The 23,348-nt window shown below is 40.3% G+C and overlaps 1 protein-coding gene across 2 annotated transcripts in view; it reads left to right on the forward strand.

Moving 5' to 3' along the window:
* The first annotated feature begins 2,300 nt into the window (after nt 1-2,300).
* KITLG (KIT ligand) overlaps nt 2,301-23,348 on the forward strand; it is a 105,220-nt gene continuing 84,172 nt past the window's right edge. The window contains exon 1 of one of the 2 annotated variants that reach the window (XM_074941924.1): nt 2,301-2,580. In XM_074941924.1, coding sequence (XP_074798025.1) covers nt 2,566-2,580 — 15 coding nt within the window. In that variant the 5' untranslated portion in view covers nt 2,301-2,565. The remainder of the gene's footprint in view (nt 2,581-23,348) is intronic. The other variant, XM_074941923.1, reaches the window with a different exon arrangement.

Consider the following 23,348-nt stretch of genomic DNA (forward strand, 5'->3'; position numbering starts at 1 on the left):
GCACTTCTAGGTTGTTTGTTCCTCTCACCATGTCACTCTAGTCAATCTTAGCTCATTCACCTGTCTGCTGTGCATCTGATACAATACCATAGCTGAAGCTCACAAACTCGCCATTTCCAGAAGTGACAGCTAAGGATCTTATAGCCTTTGTTTCTCTCCTTCTCTGGCTTCTGGAACTCCACATACAAGAATTGTTTTTTCCTGTGTAGAAATACAGTAACACCACAATCCAAAAGTTTGTCCTTTCTAATTATTTTTTCTTTGCAGTTCTCTACAAGGTCTTAGTGCTAGATTTCTCTGTACCAAATCCCCAGGGTTTTTAATTCTTTTTTTAAATTTTTTACAAGTGTGCAGTTCATGGGTTTTAAGGTTACATGCTATGCTACGACCTTAAGGAAGAAGCACTGGCAACTATTTCTCAAGATGCAGGTATATTATTTTCCCCTTCTTTTGCCTGACCCCTTGGCTGAAATGGAACTCTTCTTAGCACCACTGAGGCAAGGGAGGAAAGAGGGCAACTATGACTATAAGCGATCTTTGCACTCTCTCACTCCTCAGGGCTGCCTGGGGCTGCTTCAGCCGACAGCATGATTTAAGCCTTAGAGCCTTAGGGTTGCTCTAATTTATACTAACTTGTAACAGCTTCTCAGCACCAATAAGCCACATGGCGACTGCCAGAGTGTAGTAAAGACCCTGTTTATCGTTGCCCCCAAACCCTGTGTGCAAAAGTGGATGTAAAAGGCTCCCACTCTGATCTGTCAGCACCCTGCACTGACTTTGGTCTGCACCAAGCACAGCACAACAGTACACACCCACTGCTGGAACATAGGGGCTGGAATAATTTGGATAGTGGGGGTGCTGAGAGCCACTGAACCAAACTATAAACCCTGAACAGGATGGAAAGCATGTTGGATCATATTAAAGAAGTTCTGTACTAAAATCACAAATGAGTTTTATTCCCCATAGTTTAAATTCCAGGGTATTACTATTTAAGAGGTCTCTTGGTTTTTGGTACTGTTTCTCTCCCTCTCTGTGTGAAACTTGCAAGCTGCTAATTCTAAGACAGAGTCTGCTCTCAGAGCAATTCTTTGTAACAACAACTACTCACATAGAGAAAGACTCAAAGCAATACTCTGTAACAATAGAAACAGCACCCAGAGACTCCCTGCCCTTTTGTTGTATTCATCTCGCTTTGTTAACAATTGTGATTAAAATAGAGATAGAAGATGTATGTGGATGGATGCTTGGTGTGGCTAACAACTGAATGATCAGGGAGGTGCCAGCCTAAGAATCCAGTGTCCATCGGCTGAAGAAGGTGTCAAGTGGAAATAACCAGAGGACCCCCGGAGGGCAGACTGGAATCCACCCAACAGCCTCAAGAACGGGAGAACCAAAGAACAAGATAACATCTGGCAGCACAGAGCCATCAGGAATGTGCCATCTGCTGATTGATTCAGCAGCAGCATGATGAAGCAATTCCCATAGACTGGCTTAGGAAGAAATTCCGATAAAAATGGACTCTAGAAAGTGAGAACTTTGGGGTCTGATTCTGCAAACCAACTTCCAGGAGCATCAGATGAGCATCTGACAAGGCCCTGCTCCCTCCTCATGTCCAGGCCACCTGGCCAGTGGCTTGGCATGAGCAACTCTAAGGCTGGTAACTATGATAATAACCTTGCAGAACCTGTGAGTGTGTGTTTGTATGAATGAATGTGTGAATAAATATGAGATTGAATGGAATGTTATAGCTATAACTAACTGCTTACTATGATTCTTTCTGTATTCGCAATAAATGTGGTATTTTGCCTTTTCCTCTTTAATAAGATCCTGCTGGTTTTTATGTTATTGGTATAACAAGCACATCAAGCCAGCACCTAGGTCTGGGAATTAAACCCAACCCCCACTCCCCATGCCCCATATGCCTGAGTCTCTCTCTCTTACTTGGCCTGCGCCAGCACCATGGTGGGGCTTCGGGCGGGCGACAGCTCAGGGGAGAGCGGGACGAGCCGCCGCCCCCAGCTTTGCTTCCCGAGGTGCTGCTTCCAGAGGCTTGGCACACGCTCCCCGGGGGCAGCCTGCGAGCCGGCCCAGCTCTCCCCAGGGCACGGAGCAGCAGGGTCGGCTGCCCCCAAGGGGAGGTCGGATTTCCCGCCTGTGGTGGGAGCGGGCAAGCCCGGCTTGTTAACGTGTTAAACTTCGCTCCCTGTTGGCGCTGCCTCTGCTCCCCATTCCCGGAGGCTGTGGGAGGAGAGGGAGGGGAAAGGCGTGTCTCGCCCCAACTCAGAGGCTGCCGCGGCTCTTACTGCGCCTGCTGCCGGAGACACGGCGGCGCTATAAAAAAGCTGGCCCCGCGCCGGCTCCGGCCTCAGTCAGTGGCTCTCCTCACGCCGTGGAGACAGCGAGCAGCGCGGCTTGCGAGCCAAGGGGACGGGGAGAGAGTGGGCGCTCGCTCTGGGCAACCCCAATGCGTGGACTATCCGCCGCTGCACTATGCTGGAGCCACAGTGCCGCTGAACGGAGACTGCACGCGGCCGGCTGGGCTGGATTGCAGCGCTGTCTTTCCTTATGAAGAAGACACAAGTGAGTACATAGACCCCGCGCACGTCAGGAGGCAGGGAGCGTCCGAGGTGCTGGGGGGGGATGCAGAGCTGAAGGAGGCGCACCGCTCAGTGGGAACTTTTCTAAAAATCATCATCATAATCATGTTGCATGCTGGGGACGAATCTGTTCACTGGCCAGATGCACGCAAAGAAAAGCGTTCAAGATGCAGGGGCTAGAGGTGGTTTGGGAGCCAGCTTGCCTTACCTGCCTGTGTAAATGGCTTTAGGTTAGACCAGCTGCTGTCCGGTAAGATCTGCTTCAGGCTCTGGAGTATTAAAGGGCGTAGTTTATTAAAGTCTGGGTAATTGGAGAGACTCCTAGCTTCTGACACATGGATTTGGGTGGAATAGAAATGTAAACCCCTTTTCCACCACCTAAGCCTCAGCAGGTTGGCTGCTTCAGTTTCAGCTGTCACTAACGCGAGACAGCGCTAGCATAGGAGGCGGGAGGTTCTGGACGCCTTGCAAGGGCAGATCGGTTCCAATGATTAATAATAACATTGCTATTTTACTGGGGTCGGGGGCTTGAAGAATTCCTTCCTACTAGCATTGTCCCATATACCAAGCAATTTGTGGAAAAGTTCCAAGAAAGGTCTGAAGTAAAGATCTAATCATAACAGTTCTCAGAAGTCAGCTGGGAAAATGACCTCAATAAATAAGTTACATATGGTCACTAGCTTCATTCAAGTAGCTTGTACTATATAGCATGTCAGATACATTTTAGATGGCTATTTGGCATTCTTCCCCTTGCCCTTTCCCACCCCAGTAATAAAGAATTGCTCTGTACATTTGGTGGAGTATGTGCCATTATTTCTCCAAATTCTATGTGAGATTACAATTACTGTACTGTTTACATTTTTAAAAGGGGATGAGGGAAGGCACGGTTGGTCAGAAGGCAGCAGGAAAATAATCTAATTTAAAAATCACCAGAAACTGTTTGTTAAAGGCAAGAGTTTAGGGCCGGATCCTGCAAGGTGCTGAGTACCCTCAACTCCCACTGACATCAGAGAGAGCCAAGGGTACCTCAGAAGATCCTGCTGTTGGAGAGGGGGAAGGAATAGTGGAACTCATGCCCTACTCTCACTGCTCTCTTTGGCGAGCAGCTGCTACCCTTCTGGTGACTGCTGGTTCCCCTTTCTCCTTTTCTGGAGTCTCCCCACCCACTTTGCTACTCTCTTCTCTCTGGGTGACTGCTGCATACACGTGGTCCCTTTCCCTGATAGATCATTTAGAGTCTTGGTGTACATCTAGGACTAATGGGCTACACTTAAAATAAAAATTAAAAAATTCTCGCTGAAAAAAATCAGGAAAAATTTCCTACCTGTGATCTACTAAGTGGCTAATAGTCTCCCAAGAGAAGTGGTGGAAAAGGAAGCCCCCATCACTTGGAATGTTTAAAACTGGCCCGGAGATGGCCGTAGAAAATATATTGTGTAGGGAACTTCCCTGCAGTAGCTCTAGGTGTCAGCACTAATTAATCTTTTCCATCTTTAATTTCAGTGAAATCTAACCACGTGTTTATACTAAAATCATCAACTTTGTAAATTGTCATGTCCAACATTCACTTGAGCTGAATGGGGGTGGCTGACACCTCCAAACTATTGTTTCAAAGCTTGTGAGCAAACAATGCAGCAGTGAACATATTATTCACTAGTGTTGCTTTGCTATAATCTTTGTTTATACTTTTGTTTAAAATGGGTTGGATGCCGGAAGAGAGCCAGCATGTTGTGCTAACCCATACCAGCTTACTTTTAAACTTGTTTATGCGGAAGAGAATGAAATTGTTCAGGAAGTAGTTAAGAATTATGGTAAAGTAACTTACAGTCCTAGTGAAAGGAAATGTTCAACTTTTTTAAATATCAAAACATTTTTCCAAATTCACAAATACAGAGCAAAGCAGGCATAATGGATCCCACCCATTCAGCTAGGAAAAGAAGGAAGGCATAGCATATGGCTTAGCTGCGGGGTTTTCAAATTGTGGTTTAATTTTGTGGAACTGCTTCTGTCACTGCTGTGCAGCAACTTGTCAGCCTTCAAGCAGTTGTGCTCCCCCTCCCCCTAACAAGCCACCAAACCACACAATAATTTGCATCCTGCAGAGATTTTGTGTTCTTTTCTGAATTCAACCTGTTATCTAAGGTGATAGGTTAGCAAACAGACAGGAGGACAAAAGCAAACCAATAATCATCCTGAAGAGATCAAAGCAGAGGGAACTGTAAGCTGAAAGATTTGTTCACTACAAATATCGATTTCTACATGCAGAGAAAGAAAACTAATAACAGATACAAAAATGGGATGTTTAACCAAATAGTGGAATTGCAGAGAAGTGAGTTAGTGTTGCCTTGTTACTCCTTTTTTACATAAATATCCCTTATGATTGCTGCAGAGAAAAGGAGGGGGATTGGAAGGCTGGGAAGGAAGTTGTTCGCTAGATCTGTGTTAAGAAAGGTCAAGCTGGGCAGGATCAAACTGCCTTGAAAAACTACTTTAATAGAAGAAAAAATCTTGGTTTCTTACGTTTAAGATAATGTTATACAAGATAAGGTGTTTAACTATTTCAGATAAGGGGCTAGTTGAGGGATACGACTACAAGTAAAGTGCTGATGGACAGTGGAAAAAAATGTGCTATTAAAAACTAAACTTGGTACAACAGAACATGATCAAGTTTATCATTTTATTTGCAGCAGTCATATAGTCCGTGACCTGACAAAATTAGAGATATTGCAAAGAATTGGTTCATCAATAATTTAAATGCTGAAACTACTTCTTCAAAAACTCTGCATTTTGGTTAAAAAAAAATCTTTTTTAAACGCACCAACAGCTCCTGGCTATGTCAAAAAATGATGATAGTAATTCTCTTTTTAACATATGATTTAACGTTTAGGGTCCAATCCTGCAAATTTTTACTATGTGAATAGTCCTATTGAAGTAATCTAATTGAAGGATTACTCTCATGAGAGGATTTGCAGGATTATGCCCTTAGTAATTAAACATTAATACTGGAAGTGAGTCTATATTCTATTGCATACTAATATTAAAACAAACAAAATATCACTTATAGCAAGACAACCTTTTAAATGTGAGGAAATATGGTGAGTAATGATGCTATAATACAGTTTACTAGAATATTTAGTAAATCTCTTGACTTTCTTATTCTTTGTTTAATTAAAGGATAATCTAAATTGGTTCAAATTCATTTAAGAAACAGTACAGAAAGGGATCATCACACAGAGCTAACTAGAAAAACTGGAGCTAGTGATAGTGGCACCACTATTGAAATGGCTAAATGTTTCAGAATTTTGACCTGCAGCATCAGGCTAGACACAACCTCTTGGAGACCTTAGTAGTGGAAAAGAGCTTAAGGCAAAATGAAGCTTTTCACTGTTGAATGGGTGCATTCATTGCCAGTGGTTAATGACCTTCTGGGCTCCGTTCAAGGGACAGTCCTAGCTTTACTACATTCTTTGCCACTGGAGAGGAAGCCTGTGTATTAGTATGAAGTACAATCAAACTATATAAGAAGGAAGCTGGCAGAAAGCGGAGAAGCAAATTATATATTTCTATCCTGCATAATAGCATGCTAAAAAGCAAAAACAAAAAAAAGGAAAATATGGATCCAGTGCAAAACAATACATTGTGAGAGCATTCAGAGGCATTCCCAACAAACAAAGGCTGAACTTTTGCTCAGTCTCTCCTGCCCTGCACAGTTGTTCAAGAGGAGAAAGAGAACTATACACTGCAGGCCATTTGAGGTCCACAGAAGTAAAGTATGGATCTCCACAAGTTCTGCTTGGGAGACAGAACAAGAATGTCTAGGAGCTAGGAGGATGCCATACCATAACCAGTCCTCAAAGAACTGAGCTGATAGTCCAGATAGGGTTCCCTCCCCATCTAGTTTTGATTCTGTCTCTAGAAGACCAGTTTACCTAGTTTGTTGTGAACAATGCACCATGAACACTCTGAAGGAAGGTTGATGAAGAAACATCTGTGGGATGGTCTAAAAGACTGCTGTCTTTTTGGGGGTGCTTTTGGATATTAATATGATGATTTGCTCTGCCTGCTTGCATTTCATGTCCATGGGTTTGTGTGCCTGTAATATGTGATCCAGCATAGGGGGCAATTTCTTGTATAATATGAAATATGTCCCAATAATCTACTTCTGACATGTAAGTCTGACTTTATTACTGAAATTCATGTTGTCCTCTTGTTCAACAAATTAAAATTTAGATGCTAGCTAAAGTTACCGCTGTCCTATCAGTTTGATGTTATGTGGCTTAATGGTACACTGGCTCATGTAATCACTGTATGGTGCGAAAGTTTAGTGTTGGCAAAATGTTCACTTTCTCTTAGAGAGGGCAATGCTAAGTATGTAGCATGTAAACATAGCACCCATTTATTTAAAGCAAAGCATGAAAAATATCCCTCTACGCAATTCCATTTGAGTGGTGTGGGAGCTGACAGATGAAAATGGAAGAGTTTATTCTATATTTGGTCTTTGGTATGCCAAACACCAGATTAGTTAACCTTCCAAATACACTGCAAACCGATCTGTTTTTCCTGGGATTTGGGATGAGGGAGATGGAAGAATATAACATGAATGGAGAGAGGAAGGTTCACTTTTTTGAATTTTATTTGCTGGTAATTATCTGAGCCGCGGCAGTGTATTTAATTGTATTCATGAATTTTTATTTTGTGAGTTTTTAATATATGAACACACATTTAATGTAGTAAATAAATTCTTGTATACAGCATATATTGATTGTGGTGGGAGGTTTTAATTATTATTAGCAGAGTGTAAATATTATCAGATGTTTATCTGTTTAAGAATGCACATGGAAAACATAATACACTTAGGAGCTGCCAGGAAAAAATAAAATTCTGAGTCAAGTGTTTTAATCAAAAATATTTGATCCAGAATTTTATTTTTCCTGGCAGCTCCTAAGTGTTTCCTCGCAGTTTCTGGACATGCAAGAACTATAAGATTTGGCCCCTTCTCTCTGACCCCATCTACTTTTCAGAAGCTACTTGAGTCTCCTGACATAATTAAAGCAAAGTTCATACTTGGAAATGCATACAGAGGGGAGAGGGGGAGGGATAGCTCAGTGGTTTGAGCATTGGCCTGTTAAACCCAGGGTTGTGAGTTCAATCCTTGAAGGGGCCATTTAGGGATCTGGGCCAAAAATTGGGGATTGGTCCTGCTTTGAGCAGGGGGTTGGACTAGATGACCTTCTGAGGTCCCTTCCAACTCTGATATTCTATGATTCTATGACTAAACTGTGTTGCCAGATCATTCTACCTGCTGAAGTCAAGACTGTAGCATAGATCAGGAATGTGGTTTTTGTTCTATCGACAGTGCAAGACTGACCAGATTTTAACCCTGTTAATGAGCAATCATCACTGTAGTATCTGAGCACTTTATAATCTTTTACTGTATGGATCCTCACAAGGTCCTGTGAGGGATGGAAATACTATTATTATATTACACATGGGAAACTGAGTTACAGAGAGACTAAGGCCCAGAATTGTAAAGTTTCAGAGTAACAGCCGTGTTAGTCTGTATTCGTAAAAAGAAAAAAGAAAAGGAGTACTTGTGGCACCTTAGAGACTAACCAGTTTATTTGAGCATGAGCTTTCGTGAGCTACAGCTCACTTCATCGGATAGGCATTGCAAGACCTAAGTGACTTAACAGTGTAATCCCATTTTCAGTAGTGACTTAGGCACTTAGGCTCTTAAGTCTCATTGAAAGTCAATTACTTATCTCTAAAATGGGAGCCTAAGTGAATCACACAGGGTATGCAGTGGAGCAGGGAATTAAACCCTTATCTCCTGGATTACAGGCTAGCGCCCCAAACATTGAACCATCTTTCCCCACTATTGAGGAAACTCCTGTAGTTTCTTCAATATGAAAAAGACCTCTTACTTATTAAGTTAATGTTGCATACACCGGAATGGTTAAAATGTTGTATTTTTTAACTTGATTCAAATTAAGGGCCTGATTTCGCCACCCTTACTCACATCTAGTAGTACTTCACTCCAAGAGTAGTCTCAGTGATTTTTAGTAAGATATTGCACATCGTGAGTAAGGGTAGCAGAATTTGTCTCAAATAATTTAGATATGTTAGACCTATGACTTATTTTTTTAATTTGAGAGTTTTCTGTTACAATTTAATCGAACAGTAATTTAAATGTGTTGCCTAAAGAACATACTGTTTCTTCCAAATATAATTTTAATTGTTTTTAAATAATGTGACCTAACATAGTAACTTCCCCATATATATATTTAATTGAAATGTATATAACTGGTGTTAATGATGGATATCTCTAAAGGTTTGGAAACTTGTAATAGATGCTTATCTAATTATCTGATTAGTTTGTGAATTTTTCTAGCTCCCTTTATTTTACAATCTCACCTCTTGCCTCCAACATTCCTTACTTGTTATATTGCTCTCTTATTAGGAGAATGGACCCAGATCAATACCCAGTGTCCTCTCCAGAAATTATTCTTCCAATTGTGGGCTTATAGATCTCGCTGTTTGTGAAAGTTTGAAGTTCTCTACAACTTATATCCTTATAAAAATTAGGGCTGTCAAGTGATTAAAAAAATTAACTGTGATTAATTGCGCAATTTAAAAAATTAATCTCGAAATTAAAAAAATTAATCACGATTAATCACACCATTAAACGCACTGTTAAACAATAACAGAATACCATTTATTTAAATATTTTTGGATGTTTTCTACATTTTCAAATATATTGATTTCAATAATAACATGGAATACAAAGTGTACAATGCTCACTTTATGTTTATTTTTTATTACAAATATTTGCACTGTAAAAAACAAAAGAAATAGTATTTTTCAATTCACCTAATACAAGTACTGTAGTGCAATCACTTTATCACGAAAGTTGAACTTATAAATGTAGAATTAAGTACAAAAAATAACGACATTCAAAAATAAAACAATATAAAACTTTAGACCAGTGGTGGGCAACCTGTGGCCCATGGGTCTCATGCGTTTCATCAGGGTAATCCACTGGCGGGCCACGGGACAGTTTCTTTACATTGACTATCTGCAGTGACCGTGATTCGCCATTCCCGGCCAATTGAAGCTGCGGGCGGCCGTGTCTGCGGATGGTCAATGTAAACAAACTGCCTCGTGGCCCTCCAGGAGATTACCCTGACAGGCCATGTGTGGCCAGTGGGCCGCAGGTTGCCCACCATTGCTTTAGATGCTACAAGTCCACTCAGTCCTATTTCTTGTTCAGCCAGTTGCTCAGACAAACAAGTTTGTTTACATTTGCAGGAGATAATGCTGCCCACTTCTTGTTTACAATGTTACCTGAAAGTGAGAATGGGTGTTCACATGGCACGGTTGTAGCCGGCGTCGCAAGATATTTACATGCAAGTTGCGCTAAAGATTCATATGTCCCTTCATGCTTCAACCACCATTCCAGAGGACATGCGTCCATGCCAATTACAGGTTCTGCTCGATAACGATCCAAAGCAGAGCGGACGAACGCATGTTCATTTTCATCATCTGAGTCAGATGCCACCAGCAGAAGGTTGATTTTCTTTTTTGGTGGTTCAGGTTCTGTAGTTTCCACATCAGAGTGTTGCTCTTTTAAGACTTCTGAAAGCATGCTCCACACCTCATCCCTCTGATATTTTGGAAGGCACTTCAGATTCTTAAATCTTGGGTTGAGTGCTGTAGCTATCTTTAGAAAATCTCACATTGGTGTCTTCTTTGTGTTTTGTCAAATCTGCAGTGAAAGTGCTCTTAAAATGAACATGTGCTGAGTCCTCATCTGAGACTACTATAACATGAAATATATGGCAGAATGCGGGTAAAATAGAGCCAGAGCCATACAATTCTCCTTCAAGGAGTTCAGTCACAAATTTAATTAACACTTTTTTTTTTAATGAGCATCATCAGCATGGAAGCATGTCCTCTGGAATGGTGTCCGAAACATGAAGGGACATATGAATGTTGAGCATATCTGGCACATACATACCTTGCAACGCCAGCTACAAAAGTCCCATTCGAATGCCTGTTCTCACTTTCTGGTGACGTTGTAAATAAAAAGTGGGCAGCATTATCTCCCGTAAATGGAAACAAACTTGTTTGTCTTAGCGTTTGGCTGAACGAGAAGCAGGACTGAGTGGACTTGTGGACTCTAAAGTTTTGCATTGTTTTGTTTTTGAGTGCAGTTATGTAACAAAAAATCTACATTTGTAAGTTGCACTTTCAGGATAAAGAGATTGCACTACAGTACTTGTATGAGATGAACTGAAAAGTACTGTTTCTCTTGTTTATCATTTTTACAGTGCAAATGTTTGTAATAAAAATAATATAAAGTGAGCACAGTACACTTTATATTCTGTGTTGTAACTGAAATCAATATATTTGAAAATGTAGAAAAACATCCAAATATTTAATAAATTTCAATTGGTATTCTGTTGTTTAACAGTGTGATTAAAACTGAAAATAATTTTTTGAGTTAATCATATGAGTTAACTGTGATTAATTGACAGCCCTAATAAAAATTTCAAAGGGTGTTAGATCACTGCCTTCACGTGAACCATTTTTTGAGGTATGAAGAAAGGATCTCCATACCCTTGAATTTTACAATCCTGTGGCTCAGTGAAGAGCCTTTTAAAGTATATGAGATAAGCCTGTCTGACAGAGATTTTCCTGCAATGGGTCATCCCTAAAGAGACTCTCACATGGAGAAACACAAGAAAGCAGGATGCTGGGCCATTATTTATTGCCTGCCTTTACATTACTGTTCAGTAGCAATATCTTTCACTTCTGAAGATGTCATTGTCAAAGAACTGATACCGATTTTATTTTTGGCATATATTTCAGGTAATCTTTTTTGCTTCTCCACTTACGATTTTTCCAACTATTCTGAATTAAGGAGTGCTTGCTGCATTGGAAAGAAGCGTTGCAACGCTTCTCAGCAGCATTTTGGCGGCGGGGTGTCCTGCGGGCGCACAAAAATGCTCCTGCAGGCACCATGGCACCCATGGGTACCAAACTGGGGACACCTGCATTACAAACTCTACACAAATTGTGTCACAAACCACTTTGTGACAGTAGTTCAAGTACAAATAGGAGGGAATTACACTAGTGTAAAACAGGAATAATGCACTGGTGCATCAGGCCCAATGTTTCAAACTGTAGGTGCCATGAGTATGGAAATTTCCGTGTGTGTGTGTATGTTTGTGACTTGTGCAGAGCTCATGTTTATGTTTAAAATAGGACTAAGATGTCATGATAACTAACGCTGACTTTTATGGCCTAACTTTAATGGACTGTGGTAACATTGATGGGTCAGGTTTGGTCTATTTAAATTAATAATGTGCTGCATATCTTCAAAGTAATTCAACAGGTGAAGAGAGGTGCTTGGAAACTCACAGGAGCTAAAATTGAAACATGTGAATGGTTTATTTTTTCTATGCCTTAAATTCCATTCCCCAGTCACTAATTGTAAAGTAAAGGATGGTTTGTGTCATGAATTCAGTTATGCCATTATTTAATGCAAGTTTATTCACCAATCCTTTTTAAACAGTTACAGATCTGGATGTCCACTCCCATTTGAACTGAAGTGCAAGCGGACAGATTTTTTTTTTTTTTTTTAAATTCAAGTTTGAGTCATGTGGGATTATAAACAATAGGCAACCAATTTAATTTAGAAAACTTGTATAATGCTACTTGGCACTCTCCTCTGGGTAATATCTAAGCTTCCAATACGTAATACTGGACAGAATTCCTAGGTTTGGACAATTTTAGAGAGACAAATAGTATCCCTAACCTTCAGAATTGCTACCTATTTCAAATGATTAAATTTGAGTGATATATAGCAGTCCTTTCTCCAGCACAAAAACTGCCAGCACAAATTAGACCCAAATCTAATGGAGTCATAAAAATAGTGTTTTCTTGTATATGCATGCTTGGCTCTTTTATGGTCAAGGATATGTGGGCCAAAGCCTGTCTATGCTTTTAAACGGAGCATATTTATATTTGGTTTGGTCCTGTCCTAATCACAATAAAATAACATGCCCCAGGTTTGACTTCTAGCCATTAAAGCTCAGAGGTTTTTAACCTGGCTATACCATGATTAGTCCCAAACATTGTTGACTGGCTGTTTCCAAATTGATATAATGCTGGACACTGAAGCTCCAATCTTGATTCAATTAGCCCATGAAACTCTTGCAGTTGTCTTCAATGAGAGCAAGACTGGGCCCTCCAATCATAGTTAATCTTGTATTTAGCAACTGCTAGCAATTCTCGTCTTTTCCCAGCATATCTTGTCTATTACTAGCTCCTTTTGCTTTTTTCTTTTATAATATCACTAAAATTCCTTCATTCTCCTCTATCCCCATGGTGTAAGCCTTTGTCTCAGATTGATCATCTCTCATTCAATTGCTAGAACATTCTTCTTCCTGCCATCTCCCTATCCATTTACACAAAAAAGCCATTACAAAAATTATTTTCCTCTCTTGCTGTTCCTACACTATCACCCCCAGCTTTCTTGAATCCTTTCTCTGGCTTCTACCACATCCAGTACAAGTTTCTCATCTTCACTTGCATCTCTGCACCTCTTCTGGCAAATACTCTTTATTATTCTCTTCACTTCCTCTCACTCTTAGCTTTATGCCTTTATTTGTGCTGCCTACTATACTTGCAGTAGTCTGCCAATGACTTTCTCTCCTTCAAATTCCTCCTTTCAATCCCAATTCCATGAATTGCTCCTATGCTGATTTCCTTATCAATGAACTCTCAATATGTACATCAACAGAATTGTTGTCTTTCCTGTGTAAAATTAAGCTCTTCAGGGCAGGAATGATTCCTATGTTTTGTAGAACACTGCACATTACAGAACCATGTGCGTAATAAATAATGTATTATTTAGTGCACTTATATTGTGCTCATTACATAGTATCTGGATGCTATTTCAGTAGCTGACTTATTTCTTATCTTTATTTTTTACATAATACCGCATACTACATTCCAAAGAGTCAATCATTTGCTAACGAAACACAAAAGTCTTCTAAGAGTATTGTATCATCCTGCTGTATGTTATACAGTGAAGCTCAGAGATTCTACAAACGATGGATTCATTTTTTTTTCACACTATGGTTGAATCTACTAGAGTTAATTGCTTATTTTCCCAAGGCTAACTTTTCCTCACCATATTCTTTAAAATCTCTTCTCACAAACTAGCTCTAGTGATGTCTTGGAAACTTACCAGTAGTAACCAGACTGCAGCCTATACTTCTGAACATTTCTGACTATGCACAGGACACAGAGGTGAATAAAAGACAGACACTGGAATGGATTTTAAGTGACAGGCTGCAACTTTATTATCATTAGGTAGGGGCGATATACCCACCCCATCACACATATCAGGCATTTAACTGAGTCCAATTTGGGATTACAGGGCTCCGAATTTATAACTGATAACTCAGAGTAAAACCCTCAGCCTACCCCCAGGATTCAGCTCAATTCAAAGTCCTCTCCTCCTCTCCCCCCTCCTTCAAAGTAGGTAGAGAGAACCAATGGGGGAGCTCAATCTGCAAAGACTTCAGGCCTTTCCTGTAGGCTCCCAGACCGTCAGCAAAAATCTTGCGTTTTATTTACCTCTGGGAGCTGGCCTTTTTAGCCTTTATCCACATTGGACGCTGGCTGCAAGTAATGACAAACTATACATTCCTATGTTATCTCTTAATATCAGACTTCTAAATCATATCCTTCCTTACCCCAGCTGCACCTCCACAATGCAGTGAGAAAGGTGAAAACCCACCGGATCACCAGTAACTTGGTCCAATGGGAAAAAATCCTCTCTGATCCCCAAAAACATGCTTGTCTATAGATCAGATCCGAAGCATCTTGGAAATGCAACTCTCTCCCTACACTACAGGGAGGGAAGGCAGGGCAGCTGAAGAGGCAAGAGGCTTAAGTGGCTTCCCCACCTCCACCACCAATTTAAACTAATCAGCTATCCCCTCTGGTTGGCCGGCCAATCAGTTGCGTAGAAGCTGAGGAGGGGGAGGGAGCATGGCCAGGCTCTGGCATGTGCTCTTCTCCCTTCCCTCTGGGAGCGACTTAACCCCTTTTTTGGTCCAACCAGCAACATGCCCCTGATCCAAAGAGACTGGGAGGAGGCATTTTCTGGGCATGGGCTCTTCCTTCCACTTCCCTTCTGGAGACCGTGCTTTCTCCTCGCAGTCCAAATAAATGTCCTCCCCACTAAAACAGGGTTGGGGGACGGGATTTTTACAAATGGTCCTGACACGTATGTAAACTTAATCCAATTCATAGCTTACCGATTTATTTCTATTACTGCAGGGATCCAAACACTCCTAACTTGGTATGCCACCATCCAAGAACAATATCCAACCTAAAGCTGAATGCTCTATATGTTTAAAAAGAACAGGAGTACTTGTGGCACCTTAGAGACTAACATTTATTAGAGCATAAGCTTTCGTGGGCTACAGCCCACTTCATCGGATGCATAGAATAGAACATATAGTAAGAAGATAGATAGATATATACACACACATACAGAGAAGGTGGAAGTTGACATACAAACTGTAAGAGGCTAATTAATTAAGATGAGCTATTATCAGCAGGAGAAAAAAACTTTTGTAGTGATAATCAAGATGGCCCATGTAGACAGTTGACAAGAAGGTGTGAGGTTACTTAACATGGGGAAATAGATTCAATCCATTCTATGCATCCGATGAAGTGGGCTGTAGCCCACGAAAGCTTATGCTCTAATAAATTTGTTAGTCTCTAAGGTGCCACAAGTACTCCTGTTCTTTTTGTGGATACAGACTAACACGGCTGCTACTCTGAAACCTGTCTATATACTTAAATTACTAAACTGTGCTAAGTAAATGTCACAGTGTGAAACTTCACATCAGCACTGAACAGGTTGACTCACTGTAACCTCTTCTTAACACAAAGGTTTCCAATGCAGCAAGCACTCCTTAATTCAGAATAGTTGGAAAAATCATAAGTTTAGAACCAGGAAAATTATTTTTTCTTATGGCATTTACCATCTTGCAGTTGAGTAAATGCAACTAGAAATTATTTCCTAATGAAAATATCTTAGTATCAGCTTTTGAAATCTTACAGCATGTACATTGAAAAGTGCATTACATTCATATATTCAATGCATCTCAGTAGGTTTGCACCAGCCTTTTATACTACAGCATAGGCTCTCTCTAAGGCTATTCATGGGAGCCAAGGAAACTGCATGTTTTTGCAAGGCACTTGTTCTAAAAAGGCAATTATAGTTGAATTGTGGGAACCAGGGCTCAATAGTCCCATGGTAGGCCACCTTACAACATGGAAAGGTACTGTTAAAACAAGATTTCTAGCCTGGGTTTTACACCAGTGGGTCTGTAACAAGGGTAGGTCAGAGAACTGACTTCAGTACATCTGGTAGCTGTTCTTTCAAGGTGTGATATGAATACATCCGATTAGATGGAAACCTTATAAGAAGTTAGATCAGTAAAAGTTAGATCAGTATATCTATTACCTTCTGTGTATACAGAACAAGTAAAAAACATTGGTAAAATTTGAAGAAAAATGCCAATTTTTGCAGGTTTTTTTTACTCTTGATAAAAATTGTGATGACCATGCACCTCCTTTCTTAGTTACTTACCAAACTCAAGTTGCTGTCGTGTTAATGCTCTAGAATGGCATAAAGATAGATGCACTAAAAACATGGAGCTGAGAAAAGGAGCAGCTACATGTTTCTGTAGCCACATCAAGCAGCAAAGTGAGAGACTCGGACTTGGAGCTGAACTCCTATTTCAGTATGTCTGCTCTACAATTCTTATCCTTAGCTTTACTCAAAATTATTTGTCTTTACTGCAGAGTTAACTCAAGCTATCTATACTCAGATTGCTTTTGTCAAGTTTGCCTAGCTCAAGGAAGAAAAACCAGACTGCGAAATAACACTTGAGCTGCAGTGTCTGCACTGGTGCTGTACTCACTTCTGTTTGGCACTAAAACATTTGGGGTCTTCCCCGGGGTTCTTTCCATGAATTCTTTCCAAATTAATTGTTGGAGAACTTGTCTGTCCTTTCTAGACATGTGAAGGGAATTGTAGGAAGGCACTGGATAACTAACTACCTTTAGTGGAAGTAGCCTGTGGCCACACTACAGAGTGATCGTATTGGCAACTGAGGAGTTGTGCTAGCTCCAGGTTTAGCCTAAGCCTCCTGACGAGTCACCCAACTCCAAGTTAAATGTACCACCACGCTTGGATTAATGGATTTCATGTGTGGACAGTACTTGAGTAAGGAGCATCACTTGAGTTATAACTTGAGTTAACCTTGCAGTGAAGACAAGCCGTTAGTAAAAATGGGTTATCTTGGTTTGTGACCCCATTCATGGTTTGTTAAACAATTTAATAATCTTCATGATAATGATCCTTGTCTATAGATTCATGGAATATGGGCTATGCTTTTTTAAAAACGTTATACTTTTTTTGCTATTGTTGTATTACCAATAAATCTTGCTCAATTTGTATCACAGTTAATGGAAGGAACATGGGAGAGAGTACAATAAGAATCAGTTATGGAAATAAACAAGCACAGCTTCTTGAAAAGAAAATAATGTGTCCCTAATGTACTAGAATTATTTAAGTATATCAAGAAAATAGTTAATAAGGAGAAACTGCTGAAAACTAATTTGGATTTTTCAAAAGACTTTGGTAAAGTCCTTCAAAAGAATCTAGTAAGGTAACTAAGTAGTGAAATTATAGAATAGAAGTAGACAAAAGCAATACATTGAGTGTAAATTGGCCATTCTCTTTATACAAGAACAATCTGTTTTAATCCAATAACAAAAGAACATTCAAAGAAAGTGAAAGATAGCAAATTTAAAATAGTTAATACTTTTCTTATTGTTTTGTGGTTTCTGGATAAATGCACCACAAAACCAAAGATATACCTGAGATACATCAATGATATTTTCATCATCTGGACAGACAACATAAACTCCCTCATAGATTTCCATCACAATTTCAACAACCACCACCTATCCATTAAACTCTCTCTGGAACACACTCACACTCGCATCAACTTCCTGGACACCACAATCAGCTTCAGCAACGGAACTCTACAGACAACTATATACAAGAAATCAATGGAGCACCACACCTATCTTTATAGATCCAGTAACTAACACAAACACACCAAGAAATCTGTTATCTACAGCCAGGCACTCAGATACCCCAGAATATGCTCCGAAGAGAGAGTCTCAGATATACACGGTAACACTTAAAACCGCTTTCACCGAACAAGGACACTCCAAAAGAGAAATAGATTGCATTGTGGAGTGGGACACTCAAATACCTTGAGACAATCTGATTCAATAAAACCCCTTCCAACCGCACACCCCTAGGTGTTACCTACTAACCCACACTGAAACCCATAAGGGGTACCATTAAACAACTACAACCTATATTTGATGGGGACCCTATCCTGAAAGAAATCTTTCTTGAACCCCCTCTTCTGGCCTTCAAACAGTCCCACAACCTCTCCAAGCTCATCATCAGAAGCAAGCTCCCCACAGACCAGGACACACCAACTCAAAGAGCCATCAGACCCTGCCAGAACAACAGATGCAAAACCTGAAGACACATCTCCACTGCTGCAATGATTAACACACCCAACAACACATCTTTCGAGATCCGTGGGTCCGACACATGCCTATCACAACACTAAATGCTCCAATAACAACTTTGTGGGTGGAACCAGACAATCACTACACTCTTGAATGAACTCGCATAGGAAAATCAGTCAAAAACACCGTATCACTTGTGGGTGAATATTTTTCACAAAAGGTCAGAAATAGAGTGATCAATCTGTCCTCTTACTCAAAGGAAACCTGCACAACACTTTCAAAAGACAAGCCTGTATGCTCAAATTCATAACTTTGCTAGACACTAAGGCCTTGTCTACAACTACACATTTTTTTTGTCTGCAAAAGGCAGCTTTTATGGATAAAACAGTGGAGGGGTACACACTCCAATGCTCCTGCTGCCAACAAAACTCTCCTGCTTTGCCAACAAAATAAAACCATCTTGACGAGGGGTAGAGCAAAGTTAGATCGACAAAGCATCAGTGTAGACACTGCGTTCATTACGTCGCTGTAACTGGGCTACAAGAGTTATCCCACAATTCCCCCCCGTGACCACTCGCTCCTCTCACTGTTCTGAACTCCACTGGCCTGCATCCAGCTACACAGCTACGCATGCACCCCTCCTCTTTCAAAGACACAGGAAGTTTTTGAAATTGCTCAGCTGAGGATGGCAAGTCCCGACAACAAATGCACTCCTGGCTGAACTACGGAAGGAGGAGGAGGTGATCTCCTTGGTCTGTGGGGAGGGGAAGCTGTGGGAGAACTCGGAGGGAATCGCAAAATCAAAACATTAACACGGAATCCTGCTCTCCCAGGCACTAGGAATACAGCAGCAGGCAGGGCAGGCTGCTGCTGGGTGGGTTGGGGTAGGGGAAAGAGACTGGTGCTGTACTGTGCTATGCAGAACCAGGGAGGGAGGTGGGAGCTGATGTTGGGCTGTCCCCCTCTCCCTGCTTGTGTACTGGTCAGATTCTGCCTCAGGATTGGTTGCTTCCACCTGCATGCAACAGAGATTTAATTATAGCAGTGGCTTTTTGTCAGAGTAACTTGCATTGACAAAACTCTGTAGTGTAGACAAGGCCTACAAATCGGAGACTGAACAGACACTGGATTTACAGCTTATTACAACGAACTGATCTGTAACCCACTATTCCTCCTTTTTGTCCTATGACTACAGGGGTGTTAATAAGCCATTTCACCCGGAATGTTCCCTTAGAATATGTGCTAGCTACTTATGCTAAACTATCTGTTCATTTTTGTATTTAGCTGTGACACTCTTAGTACCTTTCTCAGACCTGAGGAAGAGCTCTGTGTAGCTCAGAAGCTTGTCTCTCTCACCAACAGAAGTTGGTCCAATAAAAGATATTGTGTCACCCACCTTGTCTCTCTAATATCCTGGGACTGACATGGCTATAATACTGCATAGTTCTCCTATGACATGCGGCTTAGAAGAAATCTAAAAATAATTGCATGTTTATTAGATAATGAAAATATCGATAGTTACGTTAGATCTCTCTCTCTCTTTCTTTCTTTTTTTTTTTTTTTAATAGAAGGAATCTAATCCTTCATTTTTCAGGACATAAGGTAACCTCTAACTCATGGAGTCAGGATGAAATTTTCCCCTATGGGCAGGTTAGTCTATAACTGTCAGTTACTGGGTTTCTTGCACCTTTCTCTGAAGCAAAGGATACCAACCAGGAGCAGACTGGTAATGGGTATAGCAATTCTTATGTTCCTGATCCTACTTGCCTTAATTGCATAAATGAGATTTGTCCTATAATTCTAAGATCAGTTTCATATACTACCCTCTTCAAAAATTACCATCAGTAGCAATTCAGTGTTTGGTGTGAGGCAGGGAAAACCCTTACAATAACATTTCAGTCTGATCTATTAAAGTTTAAAATAAATCTGAGGTTTGACAGTGAAAGTTCAATTTAAAGTGTGTGTAAAATAAATAAATAAAACCCCACGATATAGCTCCCACACTTCTAACATGACACTGACAGCTTGTTTAGGGTCAACCATTTAAAGAAAAGGAAATACTTCATGGTACATCCCTGGGAAATGTTCACACATACAACTCTTTAAAATAACATTTGGGGGAAATACAATTTTTAAAAAATCTTTTGAAAAAAGATATGTATTCTCCTTCTGGGATACTGAATGGGCAATTGAGCTAAATGGGCTGCCCTCTAGCTAATGAAATAAAACAGTAAGTGGCTTCTCATGTAACAGGGACTTTTTCTGATTTGTCCCATCCCCACCCATTTCCTATTGTCCTTTTTAAATTTACCATTCTGTGCCAATTTGCACAATGTTTTAAATTCCCCCAAAGAGCTGTTCTACCAGTTTGCTTTCTTCAGGAGGAAAAGAATTGATACTTCTTTGAAAAGTAATCTTTTCTATAAAGGTCTTAAACAGTTTAGTCCAGTCTGCTGAAATACAGAATGGTATGGTACAAATTAGTAAATTTCCCCTGAACAAAAGTGTTTGTTTCTTTCTTTCTGTGGTGTGGTGGTATAAATAGTTGGCATGGCTGGGGAGTAGGTTTTGTTCTGAACGAAAATATAATTTTTAGACAGGAAACTTTTTTAAAAATTGCAGTTGAGCCATTCTTCCTAACATACAAGCTAAACTGCGGTAAAACATGGCATAATTTATTGGCAGCTCCAGGCACTGAGATAAGGGGCTTACTGCCAGTCCAGCACTTGTATTCTTGCTAGTAAGATTTGACGATTAGCCTTACCTTCAAGTGCCAATTACCTGGATTTCTGTGCTTGTCTGCATGCTCTAGCTTTATGGCATCTGAGATTACTCTCATCTATCACTTCAGCTAAATACTCGTTTCCCAGACTGTTAAAGGCAAGCACATTATAATATCAATAAAAATGGAAAATCGTTTATACTTCTATCTTCATACTGTTATCCTAATAAACCATAAACAGACTAAATTGTCTCCTGTAGCTCTCCCTCTTCATAGGAACATTGACCTAAATTATACAACACATAAAAGGCTATTTGAGAACTAAAGTTACGTACAGCAAGTACAACTATTGCCTAGTTTTCTTCTATCAAATATGTAATATTGATAATTAATTCAAAATCTGAAATAATTAAAAGGATCTGTCTGTTCAGCCAGAAAATTAAGTTACAAATCCTATTTTGCTTTCATTTGGTTCATTTGGAAGCAGCTGAGCTTAATTTTGCATGAAACACTATTACTTAGTGCACACCTAGCATGTAGTGTAAATGGTTGGATATTATGAAACGAAAAAAGGAAAGAATCAAAATACATTGAAGTCTTAAAGGTTAGTAGTCCATCTTCTCCATAGTGCGATGTAAAACTTGGCAGTATCACTTCTCAGAGGCTCATTCAAACATTTCTGTTGGTTTTGAAACATTGTGGGTTGGTACACTCCCAAGTCTTGGGTTTAAACAACCCCGAAAAATCTGAGTAAAACTCTGTCAAACCTGCTGAGTTTCACTTGACTAGCTACAGTTCTATAGAAAGTTGCAGAGTATAACTGAGAACGTAAGTTTTGCATTATTTTGACTAAATTGCAAATCAGTTCAACTTGATTAAAATTTTCATGGTCTTTCCCACATCTTTTAACTATATAGTATCTCTGGCTTTCAAGTGAGTACCAAAACTCGAAGCCAGAAGAGTTCCATGTGGCTTTAGATTTTTGTTGCAAACATCCATAACTTCAGTTATCCATAATGTGCTTGTTTTTTAAATTGGCTGGCTTCAGGGTACTTAGCCTCCTGTCCAACAGGTTTCACGAAGGGAATTGTGTAGCAAGTGGCTATAAATAATGACCTTGAATGGCTGAACACAAGGCATTCTACTTTGCAAGCTCAATGCTGTCTAATCAGGGTTCTTTTACAAAGCTTTTTTGCCATCTTAGACTGGCTATGGAAGACTAGAATCATTGTCCTGTAAAACTTTTCCTCTTCACATTCACAGCTGGCAAAGGGTGGGCATTTTTTTGCTTACTAAGATTTGAATGTTTGAGCTATTAGGTCAACAAAGGCTTAAGCAGGAAAGCAATTCTAGTTACACAAGATGATGCAAATGCTCTTGCACTAGCTGTGTCTTCACTAGCAAATTTCATCGCAGTAATTTATCACCAGTGCAGCTCCACTGGTGGCAATAATGGGAAACAGGAGGTGGGCATTTTTCATTTTCAGGAGAAACAGCGATGAAAGTCTGTAGAGATGACACACTACAACTTCTGTGATTCTATGAGGTGAATCGTGGTTACAGAGTTTTTTAGCATAGGCAATGTTTTGGGCCACAGTGGTAAAAACATAGGCACCAAGGGAACTTTTGCTGCAAAAATTTAGGGGCAAATGAGTTTAGGTGCCTACAGAGTGAGGCAGCAGCTGAGCGGGGGTTTTATGGATCGCAGTGGTGCCTAAAAATGGGACTTGGGTGCCTAAAACTGGAGGTTAGGTGCTTAGGTACCTTTGTGGATCCAAGCCTAGTGTTTACATCACTGGGTGATGCCTAGCATCTTATCCATTGCTTTTTGTAAAGTTACAACTACAGCTGATATAGCCAGAGGGCATCCATGTTCTATTATTACCTAACCAAAAAAGTCAGTGTGTTGTTAGATAATATAGTGCTTTGCAAATTAGGTACTGTAGTTGGCTCCAGTCAGTTGTCCGGATCCTTGGGGTCTCTATCTGGTACTGGTTCCAATGACCATAATAGTTTTGGTGCCAGATCAGAGGATTTGGCTACTGGAAGCTCAGTTGTCTTGGAACTGGAGCTTTGTGCCAAGGCCAGAGTTTTCATAACTGATACTTTCTTGACAGGTTTCAGAGTAGCAGCCGTGTTAGTCTGTATCCGCAAAAAGAAAAGGAGTACTTGTGGCACCTTAGAGACTAACCAATTTATTTGAGCATAAGCTTTCGTGAGCTACAGCTCACTTCATCGGATGAAGTGAGCTGTAGCTCATGAAAGCTTATGCTCCAATAAACTTGTTAGTCTCTAAGGTGCCACAAGTGATACATTCTTGGATCCACAAGTGCCCGGAGCCAATTCAGGTCTCCTGTCCTTCCTTTTGCATCTATTAA

Source organism: Natator depressus, chromosome 1, assembly GCF_965152275.1.
Source record: "Natator depressus isolate rNatDep1 chromosome 1, rNatDep2.hap1, whole genome shotgun sequence".
Taxonomy (NCBI): Eukaryota; Metazoa; Chordata; order Testudines; family Cheloniidae; genus Natator; species Natator depressus.